Source organism: Anabrus simplex, chromosome X (genome assembly GCF_040414725.1).
Source record: "Anabrus simplex isolate iqAnaSimp1 chromosome X, ASM4041472v1, whole genome shotgun sequence".
Lineage (NCBI taxonomy): Eukaryota > Metazoa > Arthropoda > Insecta > Orthoptera > Tettigoniidae > Anabrus > Anabrus simplex.
In genome coordinates, this window is record NC_090279.1 from 160,090,252 (window position 1) to 160,106,842 (window position 16,591).

A 16,591-nucleotide genomic window follows, 5' to 3' on the forward strand; every position below is an offset into this window, starting at 1 on the left:
ACCTAGCATAAAATTTATCTTTGTGATTATTTCTCTCCTTGTATTAAGTTTTCTATAAATTCCTTTTCTATTAAGCTACTTGTATAAACCATTTTGGTTACTCCACCCTCAGGCTCTAATTCCTCGTTCCCACGCTGACCTATCATAGAATTTATCTTTGTGATTGCTTCTCTCCTTGTATCAAGTTTTCTATAAATACCTTTTCTATTAAGCTACATGTATAAACCATTTGGGTTACTTCTTACTCTCATCTGAACTGTCTTACATTTTCACTGTGTTTAATTGGCTTTCTTTATATCCCACAAATCCCAACACTTATTGGTCAAGAATGTGGTCCTGTACCAGTGTCGATGCCTGCTTCTTTAACGAAGCCAAGAAGCCAAATCAAGGTGGTCAGGTGTAGCGAGAAACTGAGAAATCTTGTAGACAAGGACATAATACATCTATATGGAGAGGAAGTTTGTTTACTCTTTCTGTTCCCATCCCCACAGCAACTTGTCATATTTATCCAACTAACAAGTTCCTACTTCCCTTCCCAGTTTTTTTATATTTTATCTGACAGAATACAGTGGACAGAGGACATACAAAATGAGGGAAGCAAAGCCCACAGAATTAAGACAGTGTGAGCTGGAGCCATGAAACTGAAGTTAATTACATTTTACTATGAGCTTCTGAGATACTGTAATTCACAAAATTACTGGAAGTTTTACAGAAGAGAATTAGAGCCTTCTGTACAATGCTAGAGAAAAAAACTGCAGAAGTATTTCCTTTGATACCTTAACAAAGGCTTCTCTGCCTGAGGCCTTTTCCTCATTTCTTAATCTAACCTTATACAAAAGGGAACAGAAATGGTAAAGAACTTTAAAATATCTTGGAATTAGGTGCTTTGTGAGCATAAGTGGTTGTACAGGTGGACATGAAACCTACACAAAATGTGCCACATTCCAGTAACAAGGTTTATTTAGGATTTCAGGGTTAAATGGTGAAAATGATTAATGTGTTTGCTATGTAGAGTACATATATTTAAATTTGATTTTTTGTATTTTTTTCCTACAAAAGGAAGCAATCTACAAAACAAATGCAAAGAGAAGGGAATAAATAAGAGAGCAAATTATGATCTTTTGTAACTGTGGAACTTTGGCTGCTATTTTAGGCTATTCTTTACATATTTACATGCATACATTCCAGGTTAAAGTTTAGATCATTTCCAATGCCTCGTTACATATATACTCAAACAGTTCCGAAAATGATCCGAGGGTTTGGTGTGTGCACAACGGTTTGTTATCGAACATCACATAGGATAATAAGATAAATCTTTAATCACATTGTAAATTAGGTACATCATAACAGTAAATCTGTACACCATACAGATCCCATATGGAGCTCAAAACACCTGAAGGAAACTCCTAACATATTGCACAAGAGGACATGTTAAGACTGAACTAAAATGGGTAATACTGGGATTGTTCAAAGTCTATTTAAGTATTTTAAAAAAAGATACAAATTATGGTCAAAACGCATTTTTAATAAAAATACATCCGCCAATGTAAGAGCAATGATATTCACATACTGACACTGGTAATTATGGACTACGAAGGTAACCCGCAAAGAGCATTACTCACTAATCATGTAATTCAACCTTCTTGTAAAATAGGTTTCATATTTATATATATCTTAAATACTATTACTTTTTGTCATTGGCTATGACCACACAAATTTTATCTCATATGGTACAATGGTATGATAATACAGCAGGACATATCAATTGTTTACATAGATGAATTCATAAAAAATAATAAAGAAGATTTACTTCTGTGTCAGAACACATTTATACAACTGTCATGAACAAACTTGTACATTATCGCCGAGATTCTTTCAGATTATGTACAGTCACTCAAAAAAATGCAACTACATTCAGACCATACACAAATATTTTGCAAGATAGCAGCACAAAAAGAAACCTGAAAGGAACCCCCACCCCCACCTCTCCATTTCTGCTTGTATCATAAGACTGTCGAGAAAACAAGTACTCCTAACTTCTGCAAACACTTCAGCCCTACAACATCAAGGTTACTGCCTCTACACTGTCATCATACTGAAATTGGCTGCATCCAAGAGGCATTCATCACTGCGGCAATAGGTTGGTAACACACTATTTTACAAAACTTCAAATGATTCAAGGATACACAATTGGCAGAAGGAAAATATGACTTTGTAAGCAAAAAATTAAATAAAAATTTAATAAAAGCATTCCATAAAAAACATGCCTCTAAAGAAGCCTGTGTTCAGACTAAGTATGCAGATATATAAACTAGGCACTGTATACACTGGCTGAACACATCTCATTTACATTATGCACCTTTTCCAACCACGAATCTAGCCTCAACAGGAAAGCAAATATTATCCATAAATCAAAGGACGGAACATTGTCTCTTACCGAATGTTACTACTTATCTGTACTCCAAATTCTCCCAACCTTAACCAAATCCTATACACAGAAGCCAAATGCAGCCAAATACGGTTCTGCTCTCTCCGGTAAGTTCCCAGAAATCGCAAACACAAATTCTTAAAGAAAAATAAATGTTGCTCCCTTCCCTTTCACTCAGAATCAGGTGCTCATGCAAGGCCATACACGACCTGAGTCTTAGCTCCCATAAAGGTGCGAGAGTGTATTGCGTCAAAACGTAGAAAAATGTTCTCTCCCAATTTCTATTCAGGTAACCAAAAGCTCCAAAACAGCGGGTCTAGGCATCCCATCCACTCAAAAGTACTAAACAAAAAATAAAAAACAGTTCCTTACGCAGGCAATCTTCCTCTTTTTACTCTTCACCTCAAGACACCAGTAACTTATTACATTATAAAAGTTACAAATCTTAATCAAGGTAGAGATGAAATGAAAAAATGGTGACATTACTTTCTTTTTCTGTTTTTTAAGAAGCGAAATTATGTACGTACTGATGCGATATTTTAAACAGTGGTCCGTGGATGAATACTCTCAATTCATTCACACACTCTCAAAATATTACTTATTCTTTTCTCGTGTATCATTTGCGCGTTGCATCAAATGCAGTGCACGAACAAAAAAGCGCACGAACTAGCCGATTGCCCTAGCCATCAACATCTCACTTCTTTTTGTTCTTGTTCGCTGCACCACGGGGAGGAGTCACTGGACGTCCAGCATTCAGGCCACCATATGCGAACTTACGCTTATCCGCAGGCTGAAAGAAAAAGAGGAGTTAATCAAGAAATGAGAACAATCACAAATCGAAGATTAAAAATTCCAATTAATAGTAGCTCCAACTTAACCAGTAAAAAGAACACCAAAATGTCCTGACCGATCCCTTAGAATAATGGAATTTGATTTTTGAAAATTTTAGCACTCCATTCAAATGAAAAAACTGAAGTCAAATACTAAAATTACCAACTATATGTACAAGCATTTGAAAGTTTTGTACAAAAAAATTGTAATAACCATAACCTATCAGGTTAGTAGCTGATTTATTAAGATATTAGCAAAAGAAATTACAATTAATATTGTGCACTTTATTTACCCACTCAGCACTCATTTATGAAAAATGTAATATCCCAGCACAAATCCTTTAATCCTCAAGTACTGCTAAACAATGCTTAACAATTATTTCACATGCACTTATGAAATAAGCTCTCAGACTTACAATAACCTCACTCAAAAGGATTACTAAAGTGGACATCAGTTGGAGTTAATTTTTAATGACGTACCCAGCCTTAATAGATATATGCACCTACAAGACTTTTTTTCATTTTAGAAGTGTTGAAAATCTTGGTTTGTCCCTAAAAGCAACAACACCAGTGTTTCTCTACAATTACTAACCTATAAAATTCCTAGCAGCAACCAGGTACACAACAATCAAGAGAGCTACTTCCTCACCTCTCCTACAACGATAGTTACACCAAAACTTTTCAACCAATGTGACGGTTTTCATCTATTAATGCGCTATCAACAGCGTCCTTACCTGCTGGTCTTTTTTTTTCTTAATGTGTATAATTCGCCTCTTGTTAGCTTTCATACCTAAGTATAGTATTGAAATACCGTAGCATAAAACATCCAAGAATATTTCCACACATTGAAAGCAACTAAAAGATGGCACACCGTTCAGTAGCCACGGCATCAGAATCTACTCCTCACACCGCTGAAATGCTTACCTCTTGGAGTTATCCAAACATGCAAACCCCCCCCTCATAAAATGGAAAAAAGGCCTTTTAAAAAAAACAAAATACTAAGAAATTATACACTACACAGTTGCTGTACGGAAGTGAAAAATAACTTACCACAGCTGATAAATTAGAGGCAGTAACGTACAGAAATTGACACAAATAATACTCAGAAGCAAATTGAAACAAGGTTGCTAGTCGTAAGTATGTCAAGGAGAGTAGTTTTACCACACGTTTCAAACAATTATAGCTTGGTTCCATATCAGTAACAATTAGAAAGATTTAAGTATGGACTATATGTAAATATCATAAATAAATTCCAGGTAAATTAACAACAAAACTCAACTGTTCTTCCTCTCAAACCGATGAATATTATCTATTATACCTTCCTATTCTCCAGCGAATTAGGATGCTGCTCTTTCCTGGCATTTTTCTTTTACCAGCTTGACTGATTTGGCCCTCCACTTAACCTTTAGTAAATTTCTTTTAAAGAGGCTGTAGATTAATTCCACATCATTATCATTCAGCAATTGTTCAAATTATAAAGGGTTTAAAGCTATTTTGCCTGTGCATTACATTAGTCCAAAAACAGAATATATAATAAAACTACCACAACAAACAGAAACATGCTTATGATTTCACAGAATGTCTTTCTTCATTCTAGGAATACTATTCAAACGAAGTATTCTTTAATATTCTGTTTGTATTGCTGACAACTCTGTAACTGCTTTCCAACATTACGAATATTTATGACCTGGTCCCATGGCCATCTCTAGAAATTATGACTACTGCCTCTCTCCTTCAGTAATACGGTATTTTCTCGCTAATTAACACATACCTTTGATGAAAAATACAGGTGAAAATTTCGGATGTGTAAATTATTTGAGGAATTCAGATATTTAAAAAAAATACATTTCATTTACATATAAAAGATTAATCAAATATAATATACATGCAATTGGTTCAACTAATCTGCGGTTAATCGTCATTTAGCGTAAAATTCCTGCATGTGATTTTTTCTGAAAAGTCGAATAGGGTACATCAGGTAAGTTGGACACGTGGGTTTGAAGTACTGACACTGGAAAATATTCTTCCCGTTACAAGCTGACAATACGGCCTGAAGTGAAATAAACGTATACCAATAAAAGTACAATTCATGTAAGAACATAATGACATGCCAGCAAAAGAAGGAAAACTCTCCAACATGAGAAGTGCAGGGCATCGAAAGAGCAACCCCTGCTATATTTCCCCTAGCTGTTCGTATCCAATCTTGTTCGAGTGACGTGTCCATCCACCCTTGTTCTTGGATAGGAACGTGGATCCCTTGCGGAAATTTTACTTTACGCATGGGTTTTCGTTATTGAACAACATAAGGTGCTAGCTTTCTGCCAACACCTGTTACAACAAGCATTGCCAAAGAGAATAGCATTGCAGTAAACAGTTCTTTTTCGCTTCCAGTAGCGCGTACGATAACACTAGATGTCCCTTTCAAAGCGATGAAAATCGATCACTTTTTGATTGAAATCATTCAGAACTTTGTGGCATAATGGTGTCCATCGAAGATAAATTCTATTTCTCTTCATAAAATTAAATATCAAGCCTTGGCTAACCTTCAAAGCCAAAGCCATGTGCAGCAGCTATTTCTCGTCCTTTAAAATACAGCATTTTGAGAGAAACAGCATATTCAACCTTGTGTAACGAAATCACATCTTTGAACACATCCTCCCCCTACTTTCAGAAACTTGCGCTTTTTTAGTCTATGATTTGCTCTGTGAGACTTGTTGGTCATTTGATGTGCATTCTCTTACCGCAGTGCATGGTGCATTCGGACAATGAAAACTTGCGGCCCACTGCCCTATTCCCGCATGTTTTGGCGTAACTGATCCCCGCAAGTTTATATGACGCAGTATTAGTCGAACACTTGCTCACCGTGGACTAACAAACAATTCTGAGGTCAAAGAAAACACATGTCCTGCACCCGAAACACTCGTAAAATACGTTTGTACCAGACTGGAAAAAGAGGGTCAATAGTCACTTCTGCACTGATTCTCTCACTGAACCAGTGCAGTGGTATTTCCTACCGGCTGATAACAGCACACACCCGGAACTGCGTGATGGATGTTCGAATACGTGAACATTTCTCTTCCTCCACTTTGGGCCCAAAAATATTGGGGTCTGTAAATTATGCAAGGGTGTTAATTAAGCGAGAAAATACGGTACTTGAAAGTAGAATAATATTAGGATCAACCCTTTACAAACACTTCAAATTTAGATTCATGCCTGATTTCACCAACCTTCGTCAAAATGGCCTGATCAACATCAAATATGACAGTCAATCGAGGCTTGACGATTCGTTCAAATGAAAAACATTTCACCAACACACATTAGCTTTATTTGATGTCTAGTCAAATTTGACGATTCATCAGAATAATATTTTGATGTCCATGACAAATTAATATATGTTGGCCTTTCTGATTCGCTAGTAAAACAAGAGGTTAGAAAGCAATAAAATTCAGTTCCCGTGACTGCATATAATGAAAAACAGAGAATGTTAATTTTTTAAACATTACAAAATATTTAGAAGAAACAGCTTTACAAGGATTCTTATTTCTCGGTTTTTCAAATGCAATGGTGTCCACATGAGCCTCAAATGATCAAATCTGCTCCCCATCAATTTCTAGGTAAAGGTTTGAGAATAGAGGGATTGCAGAATGAACAGCATATTTTTCCATTCTCTTTACTGTCCTATATAAAGGAAATGCGAACCAACTTCATTATGTTGCATATAAAATTACCCATTTCATTTCTAACCTGTTTTACATTACTCACCTTAAGTATCTGGAATGAGCACATGAGGGTCTCATCAACGGACATCATGGCTCCTGCATTGTCAAATTCTCCGCAGTAATTGGGTGCTGAAAATAGTGTCACCAACTGCCTCTTAGCAAAGAACTCGTAACCATCTTCCACAACCTGAAAATATGATTTGTGAATCATTAAGAAGAAAACCACAACTTTACAAAGATAGTGCAGATTAGGTCGTCTTCCATACAATAAAAGCCAGAATATAAAATGTCCCCAGCAATTTAATAAAGGCTGCTTTCAAAATCCAGAAATAACGAAGGTTCCAGTCGCTACTGCCCCAGACAGAAAAAGGCCTTCTAAGTCTACTAACAAGGACGGGTCCTCCCTCGCTTCAATGGAAGAGTTTGAAAATAAAGAAATAAGATAATCTTTTTGAAAAAGAAAATGAAAAGCATAACCTTCCTTTAGGACAATAAAGAAATTGAAGACATTTCAGGTACACAGTCATTTAATAGTTTCTTTATACCACAGGGTTGGGGAAGTCACTGCAACCATTTTCTTTCTTGCAGATACCAGCCCGGTTGGAAAATGCGTCAGACGAAAGAACGAGGTGGGAACTACGTGAGGACATTGATGAACACACATAGATTGTGCCTCAAATTTATTATGGTAGTGTACAGCACAATACTGGTACTGGTTTCATGGTGCAAAATAATTACAGCCAAGCAAAGCACACAGACACAGTTGACAAAAAGGCCCTCAAAGTAGTCACCTGCAACGTTCACTACACTTTGCCAACAATATGGGAGGCACCGAATACCAACTGCATCACTATTTGCCGCCCCATGTGTAAATAGAGTCATCAGTTGCCGCACAGCATTGGCAATGTCACAAACCACCTACCACAGTGTTTCGTTTACCTTTCGTATGAGATGAAAGTCACAGGGCGAAAGGTCAGGAGAATACAGCAGGTGCTCAAATTCTTTCCATCTCCAGCGTTGCAGTTACTGCCTCACACACACTTTTACGTGGTTTTGTATTGTCATGCAGTATGATTGCACTGACCACAAGATCCAGACGTTTGACCCGAACGCTACGCTGTACCTGTCACACCAGTAAGTCCCTGTTTACTCTGAGCTCACTGTTCTGCCATGTGGAACGAAGCAGCAGACAATAACACCCCTGACGTCACATGCAACGATCACCCATCAATCTCACAGCGGAAGGATTCTGATGGAACTTCTGCTGCCTTGGTGATCCGGTATGTTGCCAATTCATGAACTGACGCTCGAGTTCCGTTTTGTATGCCCTGGCGCAATATTCATCAGGGGTGATTATTTCCGACAGGAAGAGGTCGCCGTTCTGTTGCCAGTATGCTAAGTGGTCTGAGTACGTTGCATCCACCGTTGAACTTCCATTAGTGCATGAGGTACCCGCCGTGATGAGATTTTGCGCAGTTGCAGCTCTGTTCGCAATATCCTGTGGACGATGTGTTTCTCGATGTCACTTACCCCATCTAACTCGTGTAGCATTCATCTTCGGTCTTCCTCCAGAAGCTGCTCGAAAACAGCATCTGCCAAGTCATCCCGAGCGTAGCAGATCGCCGGTTGCCACACGTCCTTGCCGAAACTTTCCTACCCACCATGCCACTGTATGGCAGAGCATTATTCCACGTCCTTGCCGAAACTTTCCTACCCACCATGCCACTGTATGGCAGAGCATTATTCCCAAGGGCCTCTATCAATTCAATGTGACATTCTCTCGAATCTCTCTCCCAGAGAATGAACATTTTGATATATGCGCACTGCTCAACACAGATTACCTCCATCTCGCACAACGCTTGCCATACAAATGACTTCACAGTACTCCTTGTGCCATCTGTTGTGAATACACACTATGTCCGCACAGCTTCCACGTGACAAATTCCATCCTCTTTACACATCCTTTTTCAGCTGGTGAAGCCATCTCTTCCTAGATTTTCCTACTGGTCTTCTTCCTTCAACCCTTTAGGCACTTTGTGTTCTTGTACCAGGTATTTGCTCTACATGCCCATGCCATGTTAGTCAAGTCCTTAGCTTCTCTTCCATCGAGTATATTTCCAGTTCCATTCTCAAGTTTCAGGTGTGTCATCTAACTGTACAAATTCAAACTCAAGACATATTGGTTGGGCAGGAAGTCTAGGTACTGAAGAAGTATAAATAATATACTTCTAATTTACTGTATGTAATTAAAGTTATGTGTGCAGAGTTTCTTAGAAATATCGATGCATACCTCAAAATTCAATGTAGGTACCTGTAGCATCTACCAATTTCCTAAAACGGCCAAGAATGGAATCCACAGTCTTCTGGATGAAGGAAGTCCCATGGGATATCACATTGGTGATAATGTCCTGGATTCCTGGTTTTCAAACAGTAGGTTCTTTGGCCTATTTGACAGAAAAATGTCACACTGGTCTGGACTTCTTGCAGGCCATTCGTGAGGTCTATGTAGCCCCAACAAATGACCCGGGCACTACATATATGACCACATACACGCGTCATTTGCGAAATGAGGTATGGCATTCTGCATGAAAATAACTGTTTTCCCATACAGGCACCAAGTAACCTTCAACCATCTCGTGATAGCGTACCGAGTTCATAGTGTCAAGCAGGAGATATAACCCGATGACATTTGTGATCGTCATTCACAACACACTGGGACTTTGCACAACTCTGCATCTTCTCTAACATCCCAGGTTCGTGTTTCGCTCAGTCGACTAATAAAACTTCCCACATGGAATACAGCCGCGCCACTGCAGAGATGTTTTTGAAACAGTTGAAGCCAGTTCTTGTCCCAAACCAGTATTAAAGTCTCTATACCCCAGCATTAACTTTCTTACTCCATTCTACGGTCAGTCTTCTAGTGTCAGCTGCTGCACGTTATTGGATTTCCATTGGTAGAAACGCAATATTTCCCTTAATACCCTGTGTACCTTAGGAGTCCGCTTTTGTGAACTGCCAAACATTTTGATTTAGCCGGGCTGCAATCGGACATTACCCTCACATTCTCCACAGTCCGGGATGGGGATGGACAGCCACTTTTTGCATCCTTAACTGAACCTGCAGTCAGCAGCTTTGAGTGACAATTCTTTATTATCTCTGGACCGTATGCCAATGTCTCTAAACAAGAACAATGGAATTCCACATTTCACAATGTGCAGCAATCTGCATTCAATCCCTAACAGACAGCTTTTGTTGTTACACATACCCACTCTCACAGCCAATACCTGTACTTCCTAGATGCAAAAGTTCACATCCTATTTAATGATGTCCATGCACACGCTATTTTTCATTGCAATTCCAATGACATTAATAATTCTACAGCCATTAATTAATACCATTACTTTACACCCACAATGAACTATTTGCAGCACAAGGGTGGACTAAACACTACGGGAATGGATAACAGGATCTCTAAAAGAAGTGCTCTTGAACTACTCTGCCATGGTTGTACAGTACTTAATGCAGACAAGATTGGTTCCCTTTTCAAATTTCTAGGACAAAGAACGAGTTAAATTCAACAAAGAACTTCAATACAGGCAGTGCTACAATCAAGTGATTTGTATAGATGACACCCTGGAGGAATGTTGAAGATTAAAATGATAACGACTAGCAGATCAATCACCGAGCTGAGTAGCTCGGACAGCAGAGCGCTGGCCTTCTAAGCCTAACTTGGCAGGTTTCATCCTGGCTCAGTCCGATGGTATTTGAAGGTGTGGAAATACATGAACCATAAAAAAAGAAGCAGGATGTAAAATAAAAAATCACCTTCCTCTATTCATGCCTTTCAGACATCATGAGTCATGCAAGTTTTGATAGACGCTTACACAGAACAAAATATTGACAGCAAATTTAGAGTTCTACACCATTTCTTGAATAACCTGGGAGACAACATAAACAAAATATGTGACGAATGAGTTGGAACAGCCTACCTTTTGTTAAAACATTACAAATATGTGTGTAAATCATCTCATTCTGTTTGGCTTTGCCTTGTTTTTCACTTAAAGAAAAACCACTGAAGTTTCAATTCTTAACTGAAACTCATGCATGAAAGTACCTTATCAAAGGAGAGAAATGTCAACCATGGAACAGTCACTGCAGTGCATTATCAAATACAAGTGAGATTAAGTACCAAATTTTCTTACAGCTTTAGTTTCATATTGTTAACCCTTTCATTCCCAGTGTTGTTCGTAGACAACATCATATTTAAAGCTCTTATATACAGTATTATGTTCATCAATCCTTGAAATCCCCTTGTTGTTGAGGGACAACAAGCTTCTAGTATGGTATTTTGCCACTTGGTGGTGCATGAATCTACTTCAGATGTATTAATCTCTTTGACTTGGATGTCAGGTTAAGTTGCTGTCTAGGGATGGCTTTTTGTGTGGTGTATTTATAATCTTTTATTGTTATTTCAGCAGTGAATTGTTATTTATTTGTTTCTTTGGTGAAGGTTATGCCTGCATTATTGCTGTGACATAGTAATTATCAACTAAATAGTTTATGAAATGATAATACACCTTAATAAACATGTGTGTTGTCCATGAACAACATTGGGACTACAAGGTTACTAATTGTCAATATCAAAATAATACTACATTTTGCTGTTTCGATTGATAAAATGAGTGATAAGCGGAGATTCAATTCTCACAAGTATTCCATTTACTTCATTTCAGGTGGTACTATTACTGGACTACTAGATGGGTTTCAATTATAGGCTAAAACTATGAAAGCTTGTGTATATTTATAACTTTTGGTAAGCTAAAGGCAGTTTTACAATGGAACGTTTGGATTTAGAAAATATGACTATTGAGGAAATTCACGAACTTGTTGAGGGTGTAAATGATGGAAATTTATCAGCAATTAGTTATTTCTCAGATTATATCGATGATGATGAGCTCTTCCGTATATGTGGGCAAAGGTACCTGTGGTGATTTCGGACTTGGCTTTTCTGGGGACATCGTAATGGCACTTTGTCAAGATTTACCCAAAGGACAAAATTTCAAAGTTTTCCTTGATAACTGGTTCTCATCCTTGCAACTGGCAGTAGCACTAAGAGCTAGGAGTATACTCTGCGTTGGCACAATTAGACAGGATAGAATGGGAAAATGTCCTTTGGCAAATGAGCAAGAACTGAAGAAATTGGGGCGTGGTAGTAAAGACTGGAGAGTTGAAACCAAGTCTAACCTTTCCCTGATCCGGTGGTTCGATCGGAAAGCCATCAATTTCATATCATCACATGCTGCCATAGAGCCTGAATCGAAATGCAAAAGGTGGTGAGCTACAGAAAAGAAGGCTATAGAGGTGGATCGACCGTTTGTCGTAAAAGAGTACAACACGTTCATGGGAGGGGTTGATAAAGCTGACATGCTTCTGGAGCCTTATATCATTGACATACGATCGAAGAAGTGGTATATGCGACTGGTATTCTGGTGTCTGGGGGTAGCAGTCGTAAGCAGCTGGCTGTTGTACATGCGATACCAAGAGCAACGAGGGAAAAAGTGTGAGTACTCACTGATGCAATTTCAGGCTGATATATCAACAGGCCTGACAAAGAGTGGGAAAGTCGATGTGAAAAGGAAAGGGGGACCCAGCAGTAGTGAGAAGAATCCAAAGAAGAGGAAGGTGCAAGTATCAACAAATCCAATTGCTGATATCAGATATGACAATATTGGCCATTGGCCAGGATATGATGTGAAGCAAGGCCGGTGCAAACTTTGCCCAAAGGGCTTTGCACATATCATGTGCAGAAAATGTGGTGATCATTTGTGCTTGACAGCAAAAAATAATTGCTTCAGTGACTCTCACAAGAAATAGTCGTTGCATGTTGAAAAACATTGATGTCTTTATTTCGTTTGTAATTGTTTCATAATGTTTGTATTTTATTTTTCATAATTATGTTAATTTTTGTACTTAGTATGATTAAGAGTGAAAATTTCACCAAAGAATGTGTTTACTTATTTCAAAATTTATAATAGTTTCCATCTGTTGTGTTAGTATTATATTTCGCATTTCATTTGACCGTCGAGTCCCATTGTTGTTCCTGAACAACATGATGTAAAAAATAAATTATTTGATAAAAAATATTAAACAACAAATGTTTGTGTTTAGTGCATTGTATTAATACAGAAATACTGAATAAAAAATTTTCCACAGCTGAATTCATAATGTGGGAATGAAAGGGTTAAGAGGCACTATATTGTCTGAAACCGTCACTAAATCGTACAATACGATAGCCGAAAGATTTAGCTTTGAATGCGCGCACGTACACAATTCTAGCTTTCTGCTAACAAAATAACTGCCAGCCTATGACAGGCAGTTGCCATCTCTTGTAGTTATATTTACATTACTCAAAACACTAATTCTAGATACAATTGTTCAAGCAAATCTGCTTCAGAAAGAAATTATCAACATAGAACCAATCAGAAATTGGATCCATAATTGTTCATCATTAGCAAACGAATAGGATTAATATAAGTATAACAAGCATGGAATGGAAAAAATCTTCTCTCTTACCTGGTGTGCCCGACAAATGAGGTCAAAATCGTGTTTATGCAAAAACTTTGCGACTACTTCTGCACCAAAGGTGAATGAAACACCTCTGTCGTTCTCTCCCCAACCCATTGTGTCCTAGAAAGAGAGAAAAATAATGGGTTGCTACTTTTTCTGGACAATAAAGTACAAAATAAAGATAACCAGGGACACAATAGCATGGCATTCTTGTTCTTAGAGTTAAGCTTATAGAATTTAAGATGCTTAACAACTTTAACAATACCTTGAGGAATAATGGAGATCAACAATGCACTTCTGCACAATAATGAGCAAACTATTGATTAATTCATAAACAATATTGTGAAATCCTGTTCTTAGGGCACCAACTACTGCTTGCTCAAATATATACAAAAAGAAAAATTGTGTGCTGATGGATACAGGAAATCTTATGGAGCATTAAACGAATTGATATGGTGATTAGGATTGTTTAATGGGACATAACGTCTAGGTCATCTGCCCCTGATGGTACAAGATTAAATGATAATTTAAAATTTACCCAATGACCCATATGAAAATGATAATGAATTTAAATAATCAGCAGATCTATTTCACAATACCTTATTTTCTGTAAGAGGATTAAAACAATTTAGGCATGATAAAATTCAATTAAGACATTACCATACCTGCCAACTTTACAAAACCAAAAATCAGGAGATTTTGATTTTTAAATCAGGAAAAATCAGGAGAAATCAGGAGATACAATTGGTCAAAATTGCTTATTCTACATGTCTTGCGCAACACAGTACTACGATATATTTATAACACTTATTGTCTCAAAGCCCGACTGTTGCTATACGAGGCTACAAGGCTAAAAATTACACATATCTATTCCCTCACAGGAAGTGTGTGAGTGGGATGATCGGTCTCTGATAAGCCTACCGAAAATAGTATGAACTCATGCTCCAGATGTGTGAATCAGTCATGCACTTAGATGCCATTACTTAGCAAATGCATAGATTAATATATTGCATCAAGCACCCGCGCAATTATGCGAAGCGCAATGCTATTTGGATCAAATAACTAGCTGATGTACCCGTGCTTCACTACGGAATTCTCAGGAAGACTGTCCTTATAGTTTTCCCAACTGAAGTCAACATCTCATTACGACGCCAGTATGAATGTCGTGATTAAAAGCAATGATTTCATACGAAATATTCGATAAAATGAAAACAGCACATTTTCTCACTTTTAGCGAAAGGTACTACAGTGTCAATCTAACAGTTCAAAGTTTCAGAGCTAGAATGACCAGGCTGCAGACAGCCGCAAACACTCGTGTAATTATTCTGTTTAAGTGTGCACACTGCTCATTCAAATCACTACCTCCGAGTAGGGATCGAATAGCTGGAATACTATGATGATCAAGTGTGTAACGTACCAGTAGTATCAGAAAATTTATGAACCAGAAGAATGGCATGCTAAAGAAGAGAGATCTAACTCCCCACTCCCCAGCTTCTTCCCGCCAGTATTCAGGCAGGCTGTTATACTTGAAACCCAGCAGTAATCCCGTCTATCGTAGATAAATGGCAGCAGAATACACAAAGCACATCACAACAAACAATGGTCAATGTAATGCTATTGTTGATCAATTTTATGAGCTTTCTATATTGGAGGCCTTCACATTCAGTTTTCTTCTGAATCTGTGATATTAGAGCATCTAATGTAAAGCGAGTCGTCCTTTCTTTCATGACTCCCTCTTGTGGTATTATTCAAGCGATCGTTCCTTCATGACTTTCTTCATTATTATAATCTTCAAAATTTAATCACCATCACCACCAATATTATTGTAGTCAGAACAGTAAAACTGAATAAGCAAATTATCACAAAAATAATTTATTCTATTATTACCACCTATTCAATACAAGCCATGTGCTTCGTGGATGAAATCTACATAATACTATATACACTTCTCAGGGACATGTTTCGCCCCTTGTTAACGGCATCATCAGCCTGTAGGTAACCTTAAGGTCAAATGTCTGAAACATTATCTATTCATATATGGATTACAATGAAAAGTATGTTACACATTAATCCATGTATGAATAGATAATGTTTCAGACATATGAACTTAAGGTTACCTAAAGGTTGATGATGCCCTTAACAAGGGGCAAAAAATGTCCCTGAGAAGCGTAAGTTATACGAATCAATCATGAGAAGTGTCTCTTGCAAAACTGAATAAGACAAATAATCGGAAATTGCATTCTCTGTAACTTTTGTTATGTAGTATTTTTCAATATGACCACTAAGATAGGTAATTTTAAAAAAAATTTGGCACCTTCCCCTAAACTACCATTTCGAACAGAGTGAATAAAATTATTTATAGCATAGACTGTAGTTCCTTATTCCCTGACTTTACATACAATTCTGTTCACCCATTTTCTCGTACATCGGCACTGATATGGACTTAGCAAAATAATAATAATAATAATAATAATAATAATAATAATAATAATAATAATAATAATAATAATAATAATAATAATAATAATAATAAAAATAAATCTAAATTCATGAATATCACTGTTATCACAGCCGGTACGGTAAAAATGTATAAGACATAAATGATAGGAAATTTAATAATATATAACTTTAGTTATGTAGTATTTATCATTAGGGCCAATAATAACAAATATTTGAGAATTAAATTTTAGGCCTTCCCCTAAACTACCATTTCACTCAGCGCGAATAACATTATTTATGGCCTAGATTGTAGCAACTTATTCCCCGACGTTATATACCGATTTTCATTAAATTCTCTTCAGCCGTTTTCTCGTGATGAGTCTGCGCACGTACAGACAGACAGACAGACAGACAGACAGAAATTACGGAAAATTAAAACTTATTTCTCCTTGTTAATATGGCCACGAACGGTACGGAAATATCATTCTTTTTAAATTCTGAGCAATGTACAGACAAAACATTTTATTTATATTGAGATAAATTAAAATTAGTCAGAATTGTCTCCAAATGGCTTCTAAAATCTCTAGAAAAGGCACCCGTCGTTATCA

General features: G+C 37.3%; 1 protein-coding gene across 1 annotated transcript in view; it reads right to left on the reverse strand.

The window, feature by feature from the left end:
• Nucleotides 1-1,000: 1,000 nt before the first annotated feature.
• LOC136886210 (serine/threonine-protein phosphatase PP1-gamma catalytic subunit B) overlaps nt 1,001-16,591 on the reverse strand; it is a 73,123-nt gene continuing 57,532 nt past the window's right edge. The window contains exons 5-7 of the mRNA XM_067158951.2: nt 13,551-13,664; nt 7,021-7,164; nt 1,001-3,218 (exon numbers count right to left, since the gene is read on the reverse strand). Coding sequence (XP_067015052.1) covers nt 3,123-3,218; nt 7,021-7,164; nt 13,551-13,664 — 354 coding nt within the window. The 3' untranslated portion in view covers nt 1,001-3,122. The remainder of the gene's footprint in view (nt 3,219-7,020; nt 7,165-13,550; nt 13,665-16,591) is intronic.